This window comes from Pelmatolapia mariae, linkage group LG3_W (genome assembly GCF_036321145.2).
Source record: "Pelmatolapia mariae isolate MD_Pm_ZW linkage group LG3_W, Pm_UMD_F_2, whole genome shotgun sequence".
Classification (NCBI taxonomy): Eukaryota; Metazoa; Chordata; class Actinopteri; order Cichliformes; family Cichlidae; genus Pelmatolapia; species Pelmatolapia mariae.
In genome coordinates this window covers 16,602,942-16,624,289 of record NC_086229.1, presented here as the reverse complement: position 1 = coordinate 16,624,289, position 21,348 = coordinate 16,602,942, and the positions used below count along the sequence as shown (strand labels likewise).

The following is a 21,348-nucleotide window of genomic DNA, read 5'->3' as shown; positions in this document are numbered from 1 at the left end:
GTATGATATGCAGTGAAATGCTTATACAACTGCTCGTGACCTAAAGAAAAAAAGAAAAGGCTATGAATAAGATAGGAAATAAATATGAAAATTAAAAAGGGTAAATTTAACTAGGAAGGAATAAAATAAAATATATATATGAGTTTGTTGAAAATAAAATAACTGTACAACACAAATTAGAATGAAGGGCAAATTTAACTGGGAAAGAATAAGATAAAATATATATGAATTAAAGTTTAAAATAAAATAACTGTACAGCAAAATACACAATACACAATATAGAAATATATAAGAATGTATGAAGAAATATAAATATATATATACAATAACAGCAGCATTTTACAAGTATTAAATGGAAATGAAGAAATATAATGTCCAGTGTTGTGCAAACCACATTGTAGGTGTCTTGTGCAGTGCAAATATGCTTAAAGTGATTAAGTGTAAACAATGTCCAGACTGTCCAGTGTGTGTGTGTAAGAACCATATGTGTGGGTCAGTACTGTGTGGTGGTGTGATTGAGAGACCGTATCGCCTGCGGGAAGAAGCTCCTCCTCAGCCTCTCTGTGTTGGTCTTCAGGGAGCGGAATCGCTTTCCTGACCTCAACAGAGAGAACAGTCCGTTGTTGGGATGGCTGAGGTCCTTCACGATCTTCCTGGCCTTGGTCCAGCACCGCCTGCTGTAGATTGAGTGCAGGTCAGGGAGCTCGGAGCGGATGGTGCACTCAGCTGATCGCACAACCCTCTGTAGAGCTCGTCTGTCCTGCATGGTGCTGTTCCCAAACCAGGTTAAGATGTTTCCCGTCAGGATGCTTTCTATGGTGCACGAGTAAAAGTTCCTGAGCACCTTGGAGGGCAGTCGGAAGTCTCTCAAGCGTCTGAGGTGGTAGAGACGCTGTCGGGCCTTTTTCACTACGGTGTTGATGTGACAGGACCATGACAGGTCCTGCGTGATGTGAACTCTGAGGTATTTGAAGCTGTCCACTCTCTCCACTGGGCACTCGTTGATGACGGGGGTCTGGTAGTTCCTCTCCTGCTTAGTACTGAACAAGGTTATTATCGTTAACGAAAACTAACGAAATAACGAATAAAAAACAGTTTCGTTAACGGAAATAAAAATAAAAACGAGACTTTACAATAAAAGGAAAACTAACTAAAACTGAAATGACCGTTCACAAAACTAACTAAAATTAACTGAATTTATAGAGAAAATGTGTTTAGTTTTCGTTGATGTGTATGTGTCATACGTTAGTCTAGGGTGAGAATGAAGTGTATTTTCCAGGTTATTATCTTGCTGTGCCTTATTATGCCAGCAGGTGGCAAGTACCTCAGTCGGGTCGTCTGTGTTGCCGCTCCGTCCACGCGTAGCATCATGTCAACAAAAGTCGGGAGAAAGCGTCAGAGTCCAATTTGGGATTACTTTGAATATGACTGTGTTTTGGATAAAGCAAGTGTCTTGTAGTGGAACGAGACAAATTATGAGGGACATTTCTAAAGGGAAAGAAATCCCACAAACCTTAAAGTGCACTTGAAAAGCTCACACAAGAAGGCTAACCTAGCTTACCTGGAGAAGGTAAGGGAGCACGCCCAACCCTCATCCCCAGAAACAGAAGCTAACCCCAGGCAAGGCAGCGTGATGCATCCCGAGACAACAGGACTGGGATATCTACATAACTGTGTGAGTCAATTGCCTTAACACCCGGTGCTGCAAGAGTTAATAGTCTCATTGGGGCCAAGATATACATTTTATAGTTGCCTGGTATCAATGGTTGTTCATCTGCCTTTATTTATTTATTTAAAGAACCCATAGGTGGGAATGTGAGTTGTCTGTCTCTGCGTGTTAGCCCTGCGACAGACAGGCGACCTGTCCAGGGTGCAGGGTATGATAGCTGGAATAGCAACATACCCAAGGATAAGCAGAAGAGAATGACTGATATGATGAAACTGGGATTTTGTTACACTTAATTATTGCAAACACAACTAAAACTATAACTGAAACTAATCAAAACTAAACTGAAACTAAGGATTTTCAAAAAAATAAAAACTAAACTAAACTAGCAAACAATTGGTAAAAACTAATTAAAACTAATATAAAATTGAAAATCTGAAGTCAAAACGAAATAAAAATAAAAACTAATGAAAATTGCAAAACTATTAAAACCCTGGTACTGAAGTATGGTCATCAGAGACCATAACTTTCGATTGGCAGACTGTGGTGTTGAGGGACTGGAGTGTGTCCTTCAGTTACATGGGGATCACACCCCACAGGATCCCCAGGAGGGTCTATGTCAGTGTGGTGGAAAGGAGAGTTTGTACCTTGTTAGTCGAAGTATGATTCTGAGGGAAAAGTATGGATTTCATCCTGGTCATGGAACAGTGGTCAGCTTTTTATCCAGTATGGATCAATTTATACTACTTTTCCCACCTATTTTGTTGGGAAAACTTCCATAATTACACAACATATGTTATTTCATTATCAAAACCAACAACAAACTGCACCTCCCATTCAACACATGTCAGTCCATATCCCAGCAAACTAAATCATCTCCATTTACACACATCAAATAGAAACATGAATCACTTGTAATGATTAGAAACTTGATAGAATTTCAAATCTAGTTTGGGGAGTCATTCAGTGAGAAACAGTGAAATGATTTTCCATGTGAAAAGGTGGACAGCAGAAACAGAAAGAAACAGTGAGAACTAAAAGAGAAACAAAGAGCTTTGGAACAACGAGGCAGCAGGAGGACAGCTGCAGTTTAACAGCTTCACTGACAGGAAACAACATTATCGTCATCATCAAAATGACTCCAAAAGTCCTCATAACATTACTGGAGGACAAGATACTGTGACCCAGAGTATGTATCTGGTTAGACACTATGATTCTATGAATTAGTGCAGAGTGTAATAACCTCAGTTTTTTGAATTTAGAAGCAGAAAATCTGAATTTGTCTTTAACCTCCTAAAGAGCATGAAGTTGGATTTCTCCTCTTTGCTTCTTATACTGGTCAGGTCTGTGTGGTATGTCCTGCAGTACGACTGAGCCTCTGACCATGAGCGGCTCTCCATCACTAAGATGTAACTTGTACTGCTGGCTGTAAAAGATTAAAAAAAAAGGATGAATTTGAAACACATGTTATGAAGCTCATAAAATGGTAGGATAACTAGGGCAAAATCTTTTTTCCTACCATTGCAACACAAGAAAGGGTAAGAATCTCCACAGGGTCTATCATCCATCTGTGTTTGTCCCTGAAGAGCCACACAGTGTTCCTTTGCATTTACACAGTCTGGTTGGCTGTTAGCCCAGATCAAAAATTCATGTGTGCTGCCAACATAAAAAAGTTTTCCCTCCATGGACCACTTCCAGCTGTAACGATCATCATAGAGCCCTATCCAAGCAAAATCATTAATGTTTTATGCCATTGAGAGAAGCAGTTGGTTGATGTTGCTGTTGTAGATGGTGACCAAGTCAGTGAAGTGTTCTCTGCAGTAACTCTGAGCTTCAGCCCAGGTCATTTTCTGGTTCACAAAGTGGTATTCTCTGGAGTGGGGAGGAAGAGTGGAAAGTCCTCCTGAGAAAAAAAAAAGAAAGGTTTAACATTTTTAACACATTTCTTTATTTAACCTATTTGGGGGAAGTTCGTATTGCTCATCACTGCACGCCCTCAAACATCAAACTTATTTGAATCTAATTGGTGGGAACAGTAACACATAGAGGAACATAACACATTGATCATCTATCACCTGGACTTTCCTCATACAGAGAGATGAAAGAGGCAAAAATATACAGGTTGTGTTTAAATATTGTATCTTCCGCACTATAAGGCCTCTAATCTCCTCTAATTTTCTCAAAACTAGACTGTACGCCTTATAATCTGGTGCACCTTATGTATGAATTCTGGTTTTGCTTACTGAACTTGAACCGATTTTATGTGATACACAGCGCTTAAAAATCTGTCAAAAAATGTTTTAGTATGACTTTGGAAAGTTACAAAGCCACACCGTTTGATGGATTGTCGGAGCATGACAGCTACCATAGTAGTAGCACGATAGTACCAGGAGCCTCGCCGAGTAATCTGGGTCCAAAACTCCGTCCGCTTCAGATCTCAAAGTCAAACAATCACTGCAGCATCACTGAAAGTTAAAAACTGTAAAAAGTGAATCTCTGAACTAAGGTGTAGGTCTATTAGGTTATGTTGTGGCAATCCTCGAGTTGGGGGACTTGTGTTCATACTGGAGTGCAAAATTAAAACCAATGGAAGATGGACAAGAAAAGTTCAAAGCCATCAGGTGCTCAGTTTAGAAAGAATTTGCTCGTTTAGAAACGAGCAAAGATACAGGTAAGCAGATGTGTCACTGGATAATGGCAGGTCATCCTGAAAAAAACAGAATCAGAATACTTTATTAATCCCTAAGGAAATTATGTGAAAAAAGTGAAGCCATTTCTCTGTTTTAGAGACTTTGAGACAGCCTTCATTTCATCTCACCTGAACTTTTGTAATAGTCTTTACTCACCAGTTAGCCGACTGCAGCTGGTCTAAAACGCTGCAGCACAGTTACTCACTGGCACACGCAACCGAGACCACATATCTCCCATACTGGCATCCTTACAGTGGCTGCCAGTTAGTTTTTGAATTAATTTTAAGATTTTATTATTTGTTTTTAAGGTGTTTCATACCGTTCTGATCTTTTAAATTGGTACACTCCTGCAAGATCACTGAAGTCTGTGGATCAGATGTTCTTAGCTGTCCAAAATCCAGATTAAACACAGAGGAGACTGGGCCTTTGCTGTGACTGCGCCTAAATTGTGGAACAAATGGACCAGATCACAGCTGAAGACCACACTTGGGTTCAACTTCTAGTGAAACTGAGGCTACAGTTCAGAACAATAGAAGATTGAAAAATGCTGTCTGGTCGAATGGGTCTCAATCTCTGCAATGTTCAGATTTCAGAATTTGTCTTAAGCAGAATAAAAGCATGGATCCATCCCACATTGTATCAGGAAGTGTTGATAAACTCTGAGCTAATGAAACCACATCTTTAAAAAAATGAGTTTCCAAAATTATTCATTTTAACATCTTAAACACAAAATCTGAAGTTTTAATAGCTACAGCAAGTTTAAGGAAAAGATTTTAAAGATCTTTCAAACTTTTCTCAAATATAAAACAGCAGATGGCACTTATATGCATCTTTTATGGGATTGTCCAAAAATGTCTAAATTCTGGCTATGTATAAACAAGGAAATGAACTCAATACTAAACTGTAAGATCTGTAAAGATCCGGGTCAATTCTTACCACGGTTGCTGCCTGTGAATAAAAATCTGGACAAAAAGAGATCCACGTTATTAAATAAGCTTATGTTATGTTTAAGCTTATGTTTAATGTCAGGAGATGTGTGTTATTGAACTGGATTAAAGAGCAGTCCCCCTACTGTAACTCAGTGTTACAACGAAATCTTTCATAACTTTCAGGTCAGATTTTTAATAAGCTGCAGGAACCCTGTTCAGTGTGAGTGGAGAACAGCCATGTCTCCTTCTCTGGTAAACCTCCATCTGTGCAACTGAAAACAGTTCATCTGACTCTGACTGTAAACATGTTTCCATTTGTCACTTTGGTCTTTACTCTTCAATACAGGAAATGAAATCAGGGCTCAAACTATTTCTTTTGTTTAACATTTTAAATGTTTACTTAACATTTGCAAGACTTCATAACACAAACAACGTGAACAAAATACCATCTGCAGAACACATGGATCAAAATACATTAAATAAAAACTTGATAACATGAAAACAGATTTCTTCATCCAACTGCTGAAACAAAGCGAACCACTCAACACGAACACTAAAGCAGAACCGTTTAGTAACCCTAAAATGGAACTAGGGAACCATTTTCATTCATAGCTGCCTCATCAGATCTTTACAGGAGATTCCATCTGAACTCTGTGGAGCCTGATCTCAAGGGTTTTGAGTCTGACCCTGAAACCAGGAGAGGATCTTTCTGTCTCTGCAGATTCACTGTGATCCAGTGATGGGAATGATTTTAGCCCTGAGTGATCACGTTGGTGTTTGCACAGAGCAGACAATGAAGTGAATGTTTTGGCACATTGGTAACAGTGAAACAGTTTATTAGTAACGTGGGATCGTTTGTGTTCGGAGTATGAACTGAGATTTCTGAAGCTCTTGTCACACTGGTCACAGCTGTAGTTTCCTTCCATGTGTGCACGTTCATGACGGTTACAACTACCTGAATGTGAGAAGCTTTTGTCACAGTGTCTGCACTTGTATGGTTTCTCTCCTGTGTGGATTCGTTTGTGTCTTTTAAGGTGACTTGAAGTAGTGAAAGATGACCCACACTGATCACAGAGGTGCTTTTTGACCCCACTGTGGTAGAGTTCATGTTGTTTTAAGTCACTTGATCTGGTGAAGCTTCTCCCACATTCTTTGCAGTATTTCAGTTTGTCTCCAGTGTGTCTACGTTGATGTGTTTTTAGGCCGACTTGCTGACTGAAAGTTTTTCCACAGATGTCACAACGAAAGTCTTTTCCACCACCACAGCGATGACAGGGTTGAGAACTGGATCCATCTGTGTCGCTCTGCTTCTAAACAAAGACACAAACACAGTGTAAGTCAGTCCTTCAACATTTTTATCCTGAACGTCGCCTAAAGAGCATCACGTCCAATTATATTTTACTGTTTCGATTAACACACTCAGTTTACTGGGCTACAGTAACTACAATACTACCACCATAATACTACAGTAATATTTATTTATGTTTACGAAGTACTACTATGCTAATATTTAAAGGTTATCAACACAATGCTAAATTACTAATGTAACACTGCAATAATACTAATTTAATACTGCATTAATAACACTGTAACTGTGCAGTTATAACACTCAGCTGACTGACTGAGACACAAAAAAACACTACTACCCCCATGACACTGCAACTATAATATTAAATTAGTATTTTAACACTAATGCCTAAAAGTACTGAAGTTATAAATAAGCAATGATACTACAGCTACAATACTACAATACCATTACGAAACGATACAAATTGTTAACCATAAGAGAAGATTACAGAATGGTTTGGTTTTGTACTTATTTTCATTTGCGTTTTATTTTATTTCATGTACACATGACAGAGGAATGAGCCGCTGTAAACAAAAGGCCATTTATGCAGAAATAATAACAATATCATGATATACCAGGAAACTGCCTGAACAATAAATAACACCATCATATCAATTTTCAGCACTTTTAGTTTTTCATGATCGTGTAAACAAAAATCATAACTGAAATGACAATCTGAATAATCATTCAGAGCTGCTTTTCCATGCAGTGGAATTGCTAACATGCTAACACAATTTAATGAGCAGAGTTGTTTCAAACAGTCGGGCTGACAAGATAAAAATATAAATACATACCTCACAGTAACTGCACTTGTAGAGTCTCTTTCTGGTGTGGATCTGTTGGTGTTGTCTCAGGTAACGTGGAGCTTTAAAAGTCTTCTCACACAGGTCACATTTATAAGGTCGTTCCTCAGTGTGGGTAAACATGTGGCATTGTAACTTTGCGTTTGTTGTAAAATATTTGCCACACTCTTCACAGCAGTACACATCATGTCTGGTGTGAATGCGTAGGTGTGTATTTCGGTACCCTATCCGACTGAAGGTTTTTCCACAAATGTCGCAGCTGTACGCCTTAATTCCAGAGTGGGTAACTAGATGACTCTGTAAGTTGTTACTGCGATTAAAAGCTCTGCCACACTGATCACAGCTGTATGCTTTAACTCCACTGTGGAGGAGTTGGTGTGCTTTTAGGGAATTCTTCCTGGAAAAAGACTTTCCACACAAGTCACAGCTGAACGGTCTCTCTCCAGTGTGGATGACCTGATGTTGTTTTAGTGAATCCTTCAGAGTAAAATCCTTCCCACAATCGTCACAGCTGTATTTCTTCTCTCTCTTTCTTCTGTGAGGTTTGTCGGCCTCCTGAGAGCGCTGACTTCTTGGTCCATGTTGGTCCTGCAGTGACAGAGATAAGAACAGAGGCAGTGAGTGAAATGCAGTTGTGGAACAAACTGAAACAAACTCCCTCCATTAACACTAGTTTTAAACATGAAGATGGAGTGTGGCACCAAACACCTTAAAGGTCTCTTATCCCCACTTACTGGTAGTAGTAACACATTACATCCAACCTGGATTTAAAAATAATTCATGACTGTTCAAATACTCTAAAATCCTTTTTTCCTTATTTTCCTTACTTTTACTCCCTACGTTAAAAAAAATCTGCAATGTTTACATTTTCAAAACTTTTGGTTTGAGGATTTTGAGGGGAGTTATTTCATCGAAGATCAAACCAATTTGAGCCTGAAAAGTAACACATGAAAACCAATCCTGATCATGTGATAATCACCAGGTGTTACGCCCCAGTCTAGGGGCACAGGAACGTAGCATAAGAGTTAAAGTGACCCCGCCCTGGTCCCCAAAAGCATACACAGAAAAACCAATTTCTAGTGCACGGTGGTTTATTTGTCTATACTGAAAATGAAGCTCCGGGGTGAACAAAGGCCAAAATAACAAACAAAACAAGCTAAGTCAGGAGAGGAGGAGGTCTAAAACCTTATGTGAAACAAAAACCACACACAAAAGACAAACACTACACCTAACTCCCTAACTGAGAAAACAGTACAAGGAAAATAATAAGGCAGCTCACCCTTTCTGTTTCAGTGCTATTTACAAGTGAAAACTAATGTACACACTATATACAGAACTCAGAAAGTCGCAAGAGTCACAAACACGAATGTCACTGGTTTTGGGAAGCCAGGGTCAGGTCTGCTGCTGTCAGTGGCTGCCACAGCACAACTGCTGGTGACAGATTTTCAAAGCAACCACATGATCACGGGACAAATCAGCAGCCATCAGCTTCTCCAATCAGGGACCTGTAGAGACTTAAAGACACAGACAAGCAAAACAAAAACAAACACCCAGACACATTATGGCCACGTAACGCCAGGGTTTGAAACATGAAAAGGGATGAAAGAGGCAAAACTGTGAGTCATAGTCAGGAGTTAAAGTGAGACGTTGTTCTTTTTTCTTTTTTGCACAGCACCTGAACAAACAGGTAATTTCAAATGCAGCGTTTCTATCAACAAACATCAGCAAACACACAAACTGTTTTTCTGCAGTTTGTCTCACAGTGTGTTGCTCGCTAAAGGTCCAGCTGCTGTACATCACAACGAGAGAAAAGGAAGAGAGCTAACTTCACCCGAAGATGGAGAAAGATAAGACACACAGGACAGGAGAGGAAGAAGAGAGGTTAGATTTAAAGGGAAGGACTGCTCAGTGGAATTTGATCAACTGGAAATTAAAGCTAACATGTAAGGCCTCATGTGTTGAAAACAGATATTGGGTCTGTACATGTGACATTATGTTTTTTCAGGTTGTGAAAGATGCTGCAAAATAATCTGAGACAAACTAACTGTATTATTAAAAAACTGCATGAAGATCCTCTGCAGGTTATTGCAGGATAAACAGGTTAGTTTGCTGAACTGTGATGGATTTAAAGTAAAGAACAGTGTGTGACTGGTGCACAGTGACTGTGGTGCTCATGTCAGAGTTAGATTACATCAAGTGTAGCAGAGATTCATTTAAACTGAAGCTCATGATGCTGACATTCATTCACTGAGGTCAACCAGTATGGTGTATAATATAAAGACAGTGTACTGTCAGTGTAGAGGATGGAAATCAGCCAGGACAGCTCATGAAACATCTGCTGACATCTGGTTGAATTCAGTTGTGTACATCCACAGAGAGCAGCAGGTCAGCTGATCACATCCTGTACTTTAAGAACATCTACTGGAGCTGTCAATAGAAATTATTGTGAGCTGTGATTCTTTTCCTCACGCTAAGCCACTACAGCTGATTTTAGGGTTCCCCACCTGCTCAATCCCACTTTAACCTCTTCCCTGCTCATTTTCCCTGTTTAGAGGCAAAGTCACCCTCTACAATGCAGGCAACAGAAAATACACGTTTTATTTTCCTTCATTTTCTGCTTAACTGATTCAAACAGAGTACCTTTATTAGAAATAAATAGTTTAGATTTCATTTACTAATATTATTTTATTATTCCATTAATATAGCACAAGGTTCAGTTAGCTTTGGATAAAAATAGGTGGTAAAAATGTTCTTCAAGGAGCTACTTTTACTCATTTGAGCATAATATATAAGTGTCTTAGATTTATTTCATTGTTTTATTGTTCCTGAGTAAATCGGTTTGGCTGACATTAAAGTTAAGCCTCATAACATATTATAGCACAGTTAAATAATAGGGGACGGCAGTAAAAACTCTGTAAAACACTCATCAAGTACGCTGGTCTTCCAATTGTACAAATCGTACTTGAGATTTGAGAAAGGGCCATAGTTTCCTCACCTTCTGTGTTGAGCTCATTGTTTCCTCTGTAGTGACTCAGCTGAGTCCAGAAGGCTGAAAATGTTCCTCTGCTGCTCCGTCAGACTCTTCTCCTCCTGCTGATCAGCTGGGACACAAAACAGATCTTTGTTAGGCTCCACATTGCACTGAAGAGTCAAAGTGTCTCATATGTTCATCTGACAACACAAAGTACAAATTTCACTCTGATTGGTTGTAGAAATCTTGTGAGACATGTTGTGCTGCAAAGTGAGGTAACTCTCTCACTCACTTATACTTCAGGAGTAACTTTGTGACATTGGCTCTAATATTCTAAGCAGCCCTTTACTATGACAGGGCCAGAAAGTCATATTTGAAGAGGAGGACCATGTTAAAGGTGGATGGAGTTTATACACTTTGTTATGCTACAGGTGAGGCTGTAAGAGCTAACGACTCTGCTTCAGTCTGGAAAACAGCAACTACAAGTTTAAAGACTCCATCAACAATTCACACCCAGCCAACAGCCTGAACAGCTCCTCCTGTGGTTTCCACAAACCGGGACAGACCTGTTACTCCCTCACACTTTCAACTCCTTCAGCCCCCCAGTTCCACCACCTCCACTATGTAAACACTCTTTAACATGCAGACCCCAACAAAGCAGCCGAACCAGACTCAGTGTTTCCATCATAAACCATACAGTGGATCACAATATGAAATAGTTTAAGATGACTGTTGCTGTGAACTTTCACTATAGAAAGAAAACTGAACAGAACATCTGATTTCACTCGATGCTAAACATTCAATTCATAGAATGAAGAATTGTAATTATACTCAGATCTAGGGCTGGGCCATATCATACCGGTCACGTTAATTCCAGTAAAATTTTAGGCAATTATAAGAAAATGAAATATCGTGATAGAATATGGGTAAAACCCGCATGCGCAGTGTCTTTATTTTCATACGCACATGGCGGAAAAAGTTTGGCGGCGACAGAGAATGAGAAGGGTGTGTCACTACCCGATCCGTACCGGAAACCCGATCAGTACCACACGTGCGCAAATCTGACGTCACTTCCTCTCTTTGCCAACATTGCAACAGTTAATGTAGTTGAATGACACGGTTAGCACCCAGTTAGCTCCTAGCATTTCTCAACAGCTCTGCCTCCTTTTCGACTTCCGGGGACATTTAAACAACGGATAATCCGTATACAAACAAATTCATGCCTTTCTCCTCAACAGCGAGCATCCCCCAATTGAACAACAGCGCCGTAAAATAAGAAGAATGGTGACTAATTACAGATTTAATAATACTGACTTAGTGATATGTCACGTGTAGATTCATCAGCCAGATGAAGTGTTTACTGACAATTGACAGTGATAGCGGACATCATCATCACTATTTCAACAATCCTCTCCACACAGACAAGCAAAAACACTCGACTATCACTAAATCAAATTTAACACACGTTTGTAATGAAGCAAGTTCAGTTTACAACAGGGTTTATTAGCTCGGTCAGCAGGTGGCGGTATCCTTGTACACTGGGGAGTAAACTGCCATTAGACAAAACAGAAGAAGAAGAAAACATCTGCACATGCACGGTACGGATCGGGTAGACACGATTTTTGCGGTCCGACTTCGCACATGCACAGTGTTACAAGATAAACATATGTTCTTAGTGCTTATTTTCTTATTATATTGTTTTATGTATTTTAATAAGAGAGGCCTTTAGCAACCAAGCCCAGACGAGACAAAAACTAGGTCAGAAGGTGACAGGTCGCCCTGGCAACAGACTTTAGAAAGGGTAAGTTTAGTGCAGAGCTGCACAGGAAACCAGACACAAAAAAGAGGAACTAAGTAAACTGTGTGTCGGCGTGACGTAGTGTAGAAATATATATATAGTTTTTAGCTGCAGAGAATTCAGACCAGAGCGTGTGTGTTCAGGCCTCCATTTCCAGAAATGTAAAATAAAGATTATTTTTTGAGCTTTACCTGAGTTATCTGAGTTTATCTGAGTTCAGTTTTTCTCTTTCACCAAAAGAATTTAAAAGAACTGAATTTAATAGCAGTAAGGATCGGGGAGTCCTGATCCGTAACAATCTTTTTTATTTTTCGTTTTTGTCTACATTATATTGAAATGTTTCATTATTGAAAATATTGAAAACAAGAGATACTTATTATTCTTAACATTACTCTGACCCAAAACTATTGTAAAATGCTTTGAGCGGAAGTAGTGGCCTTTCGCACGGTTGGTACTGATCGGGTTTCCGGTACGGATCATGTTTTTCGGAAAATGAGGCACACTTACAATCAATCCTTTGATTTTCTGAAAAATCAACAGTAGCCATTATAATCCGGTGAGCCTTATGTAAGAATTCTGGTTGTCCTTACTGACATCGAACCAATTTTATGCTGTACACCGCGCTCAAAAATCTGTCAAAAAAAATGTTTTATTATGACTTTCGTAAGCTACGAAGCCGCACCGCTTGATGGATTGTCAGAGCATTGCGGCTGTCGTTGTCAGGAGCCTCTCAGAGTGATACGTAATCTGCTTCAACATAATATTACTATATCGTGTGTGTATAACCTCTTTTTAAGTTTTGTGGATATTATACATGGTTATGCTCAGGATATGTCAGCCAATTTCCACTGGAAATGCCTTTTGTCAGCAAGGAATTTGCATTTGCACTGTTAAATTGTTATACATAAAAAAAAACAAAAAAACAACTGGTGCTTGTTTAAAAGGAACCCCGACTATTATGACAAGTTACTCTAAATATGTTACAAATTATCTCCACTACATAAAAACATACTTGAGAATAACTACAATTTTTTGTTATTCATGAAATCTTTGTTGTTTAAAAACTATTTTGGAGCTGTGGGAGCGGCCATGTTTTTTCGCACACAATGCATTCTGCAACAATGACATGTATTGGTTGTCGGCAGTATAGGCGCTTTCGTTCAGCTAACCTGTTCTGTTTTTTATAGTATAGCAGTGGTATTAATTAACTTGCCTATTAGTGACCTGGTTACGACTTGGTAGACCAGCACTATACCGGCTAACAATGGCTGCCCAAAGAACATCTGGATTAAGACATACAGCTTCAAAGTTTTGGTGCACTGTGTTGCATGGAGAATCTGTAAAAATAATGATATCGTAATTTCACTGTATAATAAAAATTAGAATTTTATTAATTGTTTTAAATGGTAAATGGTCTGTATTTGTATAGCGCTTTACTTAGTCCCTAAGCACCCCAAAGCGCTTTACACACACATTCACACACTGGTGATGGCAAGCTACATTGTAGCCACAGCCACCCTGGGGCGTACTGACAGAGGCGAGGCTGCCGGACACTGGCGCCACCGGGCCCTCTGACCACCACCAGTAGGCAACGGGTGAAGTGTCTTGCCCAAGGACACAACGACCGAGACTGTCTGAGCCGGAGCTCAAACTGGCAACCTTCCAATTATACGACGAACTGAAAACTCGTGAGCCACGATCACCCCTTAGAAAAGTCCCTTGACCTTTCTTAACCTTTTGTTTAAACATGCGAGTAGAATTAGTATAATATATTTTTCTGTTACTTGAAGACTTCACCGAGTGAAGTTTGTTGTCTGCTGGAAATAGGTAGCCACCTAGAGGTTCCTAGGACCCTCTCATAACATCAAGTATTGACAATGCAGAATTTTTAATTCACAGGTTCAGATGTTTTGTTGCTAGATGACACTTTGTCATTGATAAACAACCAGCTTAAACATAGTTTAGCACAGGGCTGCCCAATCCCAGTCCTCGAGAGCTACTATCCTGCAGCTTTTAGATGCATCCCTACTCCAACACAGCTGAATCAAATGGTTTGATTACCTCTTCAGCATGCCATCAAGTTTGGCAAAGGCCTGATAACAAGCCATTCATTTGATTCGGGTGTGTGGGAACAAGGATGCATCTAAAACAGGGGTGCCCAATCCCAGTCCTCGAGAGCTACCGTCCTGCAGCTTTTAGACACATCCTTGTTCCGACACACCTGAATCAAATGAATGGCTTGTTATCAGGCCTTTGCCAAACTTGATGGCATGCTGAAGAGGTAATCAAACCATTTGATTCAGCTGTGTTGGAGTAGGGATACATCTAAAAGCTGCAGGATAGTAGCTCTCGAGGACTGGGATTGGGCACCCCTGATCTAAAAGCTGCAGGACGGTAGCTCTCGAGGACCGGGATTGGGCAGCCCTGGTTTAGCAGATACCTAACAAACTATCCAGTCTACAGACTCAGCTGGGGGAGGGGAAGATAAGTGATTATCACACCAGAAACACAGTATTACTCCTAAATCAAACAGTACAATACATTGTTTGTTTGTTTTTTTAACAATATTGTGTGATTTACTTTATAATGCAGTTATGCGATACCATGGATAGCCGCTGCCATAAAATTGAGCTCTTTACAACAAACGCTCTCAGTCGCCGTTGCCATTGACAAGCAGTAGCCGCATAGACATCAGTAGGTTTCCCTCAGTCTTGCGTCCTCGTTTGATTGAATGTTTTCATCTTCATCTAAAGTAAGTACTCGTTGACCATTTTCATCCTCTCTCTCGGTTTGCTCTGGTTCAAACTGGAAAGGTTGAACAGAAGCCATTTCCATTGTGCTGCTAACTGTGAAATTGATGCGCTGCAACCATATGACGTCACTACCCAGAGTGCATTGAGAAGTAAATAAAAATGGCGGCCTACTGGTAAGTCAGTTTTATATAAAATGTGCTTAAAAGTAGGGCTGCTCGATTATGGCAAAAATGATAATCATGATTATTTTCAATGAAACTGAGATTTCGATTATTTGACGATATTTATTTAACAATAACAATGTATTGAATAATGGCTTTAAAGATTGTCAAAAAATGATATAAAATAGTGTGCAAATACTGATAACAGTGCAAATGTTTGCAATATAAAAAATAAATTAAAAATATAAACATCTATGTTTAGTGAACTTCAAAATACTGCATAGTATTTATGCATACAAATAACCAAATATCAAGGCAAGCTGTGTAGCCACACAATGCACAATTGCATCAAACTGACATTGAGGTATGTCACCTAAAGTTGCTGCTCCTCATTGTTTGATCGTATGTCACTTTGTGAGCGGTCTTCAAATGATTGAATAAATTTGTAGTGTTGCTCTGTGGTGCAGCTACGACACCGTAGCAAAGTTTACACACTATGTCTACTTGATCCACGTCTGACTCCGCGAACCCATAATGTTTCCACACCACTGAAGTCGTTTTACCTCTCTTTTCAACCAATGGCATTCTTTCTTCAGCAGCCATTATCCTCTCCAAACAACTTCTGCTTAGCTTTCCGAGCTTCCTCTTAATTGTTGTGACGTGTGTTCGAATCGCAGAGAGGTGCGCTTGTTTTACCACACGGAGCAGCGCGAGAGTAAAGCATGAGGCAGGTGCTAATAATTGGCTCAGTCATTTTTAATGATCATTGAAAGCCCAGATCGTAATTTAGATCAAAATTCGATTAAATGAGCAGCCCTACTTAAAAGGAAAACATTTGTCCTATTTTAATACCACATATATATTATTGAAAGCACAGTGCATATTTTAGCGCAAACATGTCTTAATAATTGGGTTTACTTTTAAGTGAAAATACATTGATGGGGGGTTTCTTGCACTAATACAATTGTGGAGTTGTAAAGTATTTTGTCACGGGTCAATTATATCATCAGTTGTATCGTTATCGCAAATTTTCAAATATATATCGTGATAAATATTTTTGTCCAGACTGCTCTGCCTTAGTCAGGTCTACCTTTGCTTTAATGATGGGGCCTTTAAACTTACATACTCAACAGTTTTAACCAGCTTTCCTTCCTGGCTTTGACTGCAGCTGTGTTTGACACAAGAAGACATTATTACATTCAACACACTCTCCTGCACATTAACCACAACAATATATTTTTATTTTCTGCGCTTCCGAATATTAACACTGTTTACTTTCATCTCCGTTTCATTAGTTTTTGTTCACATCTTCCTGTGGATCACTACAACAATTAAAATGAGACTTTGTTTGGAGTTCACTTCCTCTCATGTGTTCATCCACAGCAGCTGGACAATAAGGTTTATTGTGACCCTGATACTGCAGCAGATCGCTCTGATCCATTTCCTGTTATCACTTCAAATAGAAATTAGGCTGCAGAGGTTTGGTGCATGCAGAAAAACAGCTGCAGGGATAATAAAAAGACTTAAAATAAACTGTGAATAGACCACGCGGAGAGCAGCAGGAGACCTCAGGAGCTAAAGTCAACATAAACTGAACTCACAGTAAAGTTAGCTCGGTGCTTACCTTTAGATGAGCCCACAAACCGAGAGAAACTCCGTGATGAAGCTGGAACTCTTTCCAAACAGGAAACAGGTCAGGGAGCAGAGACCCACGTGGTTCACGCTGATCTCAGCTACGATCCAGGAGACAAGGGTGTGCAGATCGATGCAGATATCGATCCAAACGTTGGTTTAGTTTGTTTTATCATCCAAATTCACAATTTACTCGCTTTGGATGAAAAAATAGCTCCGTCTGTCATCCCGGAAAACGCTTCTTCTTCTTCTTTACACCTTTTGTTGGGGGTTGGCAAACAACAAAGTGGCGCATTACCGCCACTAACTGGTATGGAGTGTGAATTGAAACGGCGACCAGCAACAATTTACTCTCTTTTAAAACCTGGAACGACGCCTGATCACTTTCACTTCTTGAGTCTTTTTGCAGTAAATCAATAAGATCCAGTTTTATTTTTACGTTACTGAGGTTTTGGATCAGTGTAATATAACATGTTCTGTAGTTTCCTCTTCTCAACAGTAATCACATTTCCAAACACAGGAAACAGATCAGGGAGCACGTGGTGATTCCGTGACTTAATTTTAAAAGAAAATGCAGGCTTTGTGTGCCCACATAGAAAATGAAAATGGAAAATGGAATGGAAATTTCAAATGAAAGAGAACCGTACTCATGTGTGCATGTATGTGCAAGACTGTTGTAATTAATTAAATACAGCTCATCTGACTAAAGGCAGAGGGGCAAATGTGCCTAATAAGCCTTTTAATGAGGTTAACCCACAAGCTCTCAAATAATCAATTACACAGCAATGACTACAACAAAGGGCCTGTATAACCATGTTGGATGGAGACAGAGCGAGTACAATTATAAACCCAGTGGAGATCAGCTGATGAGTTTGCTGTTCACTGTATGCTGTTTAAGCCGTGGTAAGAGAGTCAATATCGGAGTTTTAAGTAGACATGTTTGGTGGAATTTAGTGGAATTCCTTTGTCAGTGACATTAACTGGAAAAGAGTATGGACAATTTCTAACAAGTATCTGGTAACGAATAAAGTAAAAGAAGTTTCATTTAAAATGCTGCATAAATGTTATCCTGCAAATGATTATATGACAAAGTTCAAAAGGGACATAAATGTGAGTATAAGTATAAAATAGTCATTACTTTTTACATTTTAAATCCTTCAAACCCCTTTTTTTGTTACAATGCACTTGTTTGAAGACAACCTCAAAACTCACCATTTCAAATATCAGCAGTGCTACTGGAAATTATTGTACAGTGGTCCCTCGTTCATCTTTCGCAGACTCGCTGTTTTGCAGATTTTTTTTTTTTACAGCACATTGTGTTGTGCGTTCTGAATGATTGATTGATTGATTGATTGATTGATTGATTGACAATGTAGACCATTGTCAATCAATCTAGTGCCGTGTCTCCTGTACAGCAGCGGTCCCCAACAGGGCCACGGACCGGTACCAGTCAGTGAGTCGTTTGGTCCCAGGCCTCGAGAGTTGAGACTCCGATGTGAAATGTATGGTTGTAGTTGTGTGTCTTATTTTGAAAGAACTATTTACGCATTACCATAGCGACCAGAGAGGCAGAGAGGCAGAGAGGAGGATGTCACTCTCAATGTTGATGGCGCATGTCAGGAGGACGCTGCCAATAACGTTACACAATTGCACAGGGAATTCACGTTTATTATTATATTTACAAAATATCACAGTTAATGTTTTAGTGTTTTAGTCTTTTGTTCTATTTATCCTTACACCTTAAAGGCCGGTCCCTGAAAATTTTGTCTGACATTAAACTGGTCCATAGTGCAAAAAAGGTTGGGGAGCGCTGCTGTACAGTACAGAATGCGTTTAGCGTGTCGAATTTACATAATTTACATAAATCTTCGATCGCTGTAGTGTATGTTTGTAAGTTTTCTCCCAAAAAAACACAACAATGCCAACGAAATGTTTTGCACCTTTTGGTTTCATTCCATAATACTGGACTCGAAGGTTTGAACTTTAAGAGTGTTTAAACAAAAGAGAAAAGTGTGAAAATGTTCATAACTGTCTGAGGAAAGTGTATAAAGCATGTAGTGAGTGGTTTTACAGACTTAAAACATCTATAATAATCGTAAAAAAATAAAGTTGGCTACTACAGGCATTTATTAAAATCTCATATCATAATAACTGCATTTATTTCCTTTTCGTATCATATTTAGATTCTGACTAAGTGAAAAACTTGTTTTAGTAGTTTCTATGATAATATATCAAACTAAATAGTTTTTCATGTTTTGACTGTTATAGCACAGTCATTTCGCAGCTTTGGGGGTAAAAATTTTGGGTTTTTTTCACCTTCTACTTGTTTTTCCCCTCATTTCTATTTTTTTACTGTGATAAATCACAATCATTAGCGGTTTTTGATACGGGCGACACGGGCGGTTGCCCAGGGTGGCATCGTGGTGGGGGGCGGCATAATGGGCATCGGCAAAAAAAACAAAACAAAACAAAGAAAAAAATTGCTCGTACTCATGCTGCCCCGACATCAGCCAGTGCATGGGGGTGGTATAGGCTCAGATCGTTTTTTTTTTTTCTATCACCCATTTGCTGGGCGTAAGGGCGCCCTCCGTTTGCGAGGTGCACCTGCTGCTTGTGGCACAGGGAGGAGAGGGCGTGGCGGCGGGGGATTCTCTGGCTGGCTGGAGCAGCGTCTAATAACCAACTTGCAAGATAAAACAAAATAAAAACAAACCAACAAACACGAACAAAAACAACAACACCAGACATTGTGATACAGACTTATTATTTGCACCGATGTTTTTTCGAAATTCTATATGCAAAAAGTGAGCACGAGAGCCCTCGGTGCGCCTGCTGCTACTGAAGTCAAGGTAAACTTTATTGTCATCTCCGCTACATACAGTACAGTATGTTGTATATAGAGAGACGAGAGGAGTGTTCGCCCAGGGCGCCAAACAGGCTGAGACCGCCACTGCTGGAGGGGAGGACATTCATTATATTTAGATTTAAATACAGTTTGTATTTCCCTGTACGAACATTATTTTATTACTATACTAATACAGCATAAGGTTCAGTTATCTTTGCACAAACAGAGCTAGCATGTCATCCAAACAGCTACTTTTTACTTTCCTTTAGTGCTTTTCGTTTTTTAACACAGGTATCTGTACTTCTACATAAGTACACGATGTCTGTATTACTGAGGCTAATACACAACATTTGTAAAAGTACAACAACTATGTGTAGTGCAACTATGTACAACTAATATAGTCAACATATACAGATGTCAGTGAATACTTCACTGTCCAATAACATCTTATCAAATGTGCATTTATTAATACTAACACATGTATTACAACTGCTTTGGAAAAAAAAAACTTGACACCAAAGCAGCAGCTGCAAATAATGAGTCTCACACACAAAAGAAAACTGCGAAGCGTCTGACATTTCCTCCTGCCTGGCAGCTCCATCTTCATCGTCCTCTGTCGAGCATCTCTACCCCCCCTCCTCTGCACATGTCCAAACCATCTCTGTCAGGATCCTGGGTCTCCTGACCCAGCGTTTTTAGTTCCTTGTGATTTTTGTATTTTGTACTCATGTGATTTATTCTATGGTTTCGATCCCTTGCCCTTCATGTTTCTCTGTGCCCCCTCTGTTCTGTGTAAGTCTGTGTTTCTTGGTCTGTGTCTTTGCATGTTTTGAGTTTCTTGTGTTTTCTGTCACTCTGCATTGTGAATTATGTTCTCATGGTTGGTCTTTTGTTACTCCCTCGAGTCTAGTTTCTTGTGTTCCATGCTTAGTATTTCTCTCTGTGTATTTTGGTTCTTAGAGTCCTCTGCTTTATGGTTTATGTCTCTGTGCTTCTTAGTTGCTGTCTCCACCGTGTCAAGTTCGCGTCTCTGTGTTATACTTCCTGTTTTGCTTTGAAGGTCTGTGTCTTATGTGAATGTGTTCTGCTTTGCTTCCTTGTCTCGTCAGTTCTGATTTCTCCCAGCTGTGCCCTCCTTCTGCGTCTCATTCCCCTCGTTACTTCCCAGTGTTTTTAAACCCTGTGTTTCTCTGAGTCAGTGTCGCGTTGTCCCTCATGCTGTGTGGATCGTCCTGTGAGTTTGGTTTGCTTTTGTTTGCTTTTTCCCAGCCAGTTCTTTGTGTTTAAACCTCGTGCCCGAGTGCCTGCATTTTGGGTCCAACTCCTGCGTGCCACACAGTGCTTCCTAGTGATGGCCAAATGAAGCTTTCTGAAGCATTGAGGCTTGTATTGAAAAACGGTTCATTACTCAAAGCTTTTCAACACAGTCCTCTCTGGTGGCGAAAATTATGAAGAGCAGCTCGAATCTACAAAATAAAATGGACTGCTTCATTATCACTGCTCACTCTACAGAGTGGAGTTCTGTTTGATATTGGGCCACCGTTGTGTCGCTTTGAACATGTAATTGTTTTTTTTTTTCCTTTGGGGGAGGGGGGGCTGTTATGTTTATTGTTTATTATCGTTTATTGTTATGTTTATTTGCTTAATACATAATTTTGATCAATAAACTTTCCTTATTTAAACATGCACCATGGTGTGGTCCTTCTTTGCTTATGACTCCTTGATGTTGGTAAATACAATAAGTGAGAAGTA

At 39.6% G+C, this 21,348-nt stretch overlaps 1 protein-coding gene across 1 annotated transcript; it reads right to left on the bottom strand.

Moving 5' to 3' along the window:
• Nucleotides 1–5,800: 5,800 nt before the first annotated feature.
• LOC134624268 (putative zinc finger protein 66) lies at nucleotides 5,801–16,938 on the bottom strand. Its single transcript, XM_063469230.1, has 4 exons — nucleotides 16,744–16,938; nucleotides 10,432–10,537; nucleotides 7,428–8,024; nucleotides 5,801–6,595 (listed from the first exon to the last, which is right to left on the bottom strand). Exons 2-4 carry the CDS (start codon nucleotides 10,447–10,449, stop codon nucleotides 5,906–5,908), a joined length of 1,305 nt encoding a protein of 434 aa, XP_063325300.1. The 5' UTR covers nucleotides 10,450–10,537; nucleotides 16,744–16,938; the 3' UTR covers nucleotides 5,801–5,905.
• Nucleotides 16,939–21,348: the final 4,410 nt, after the last annotated feature.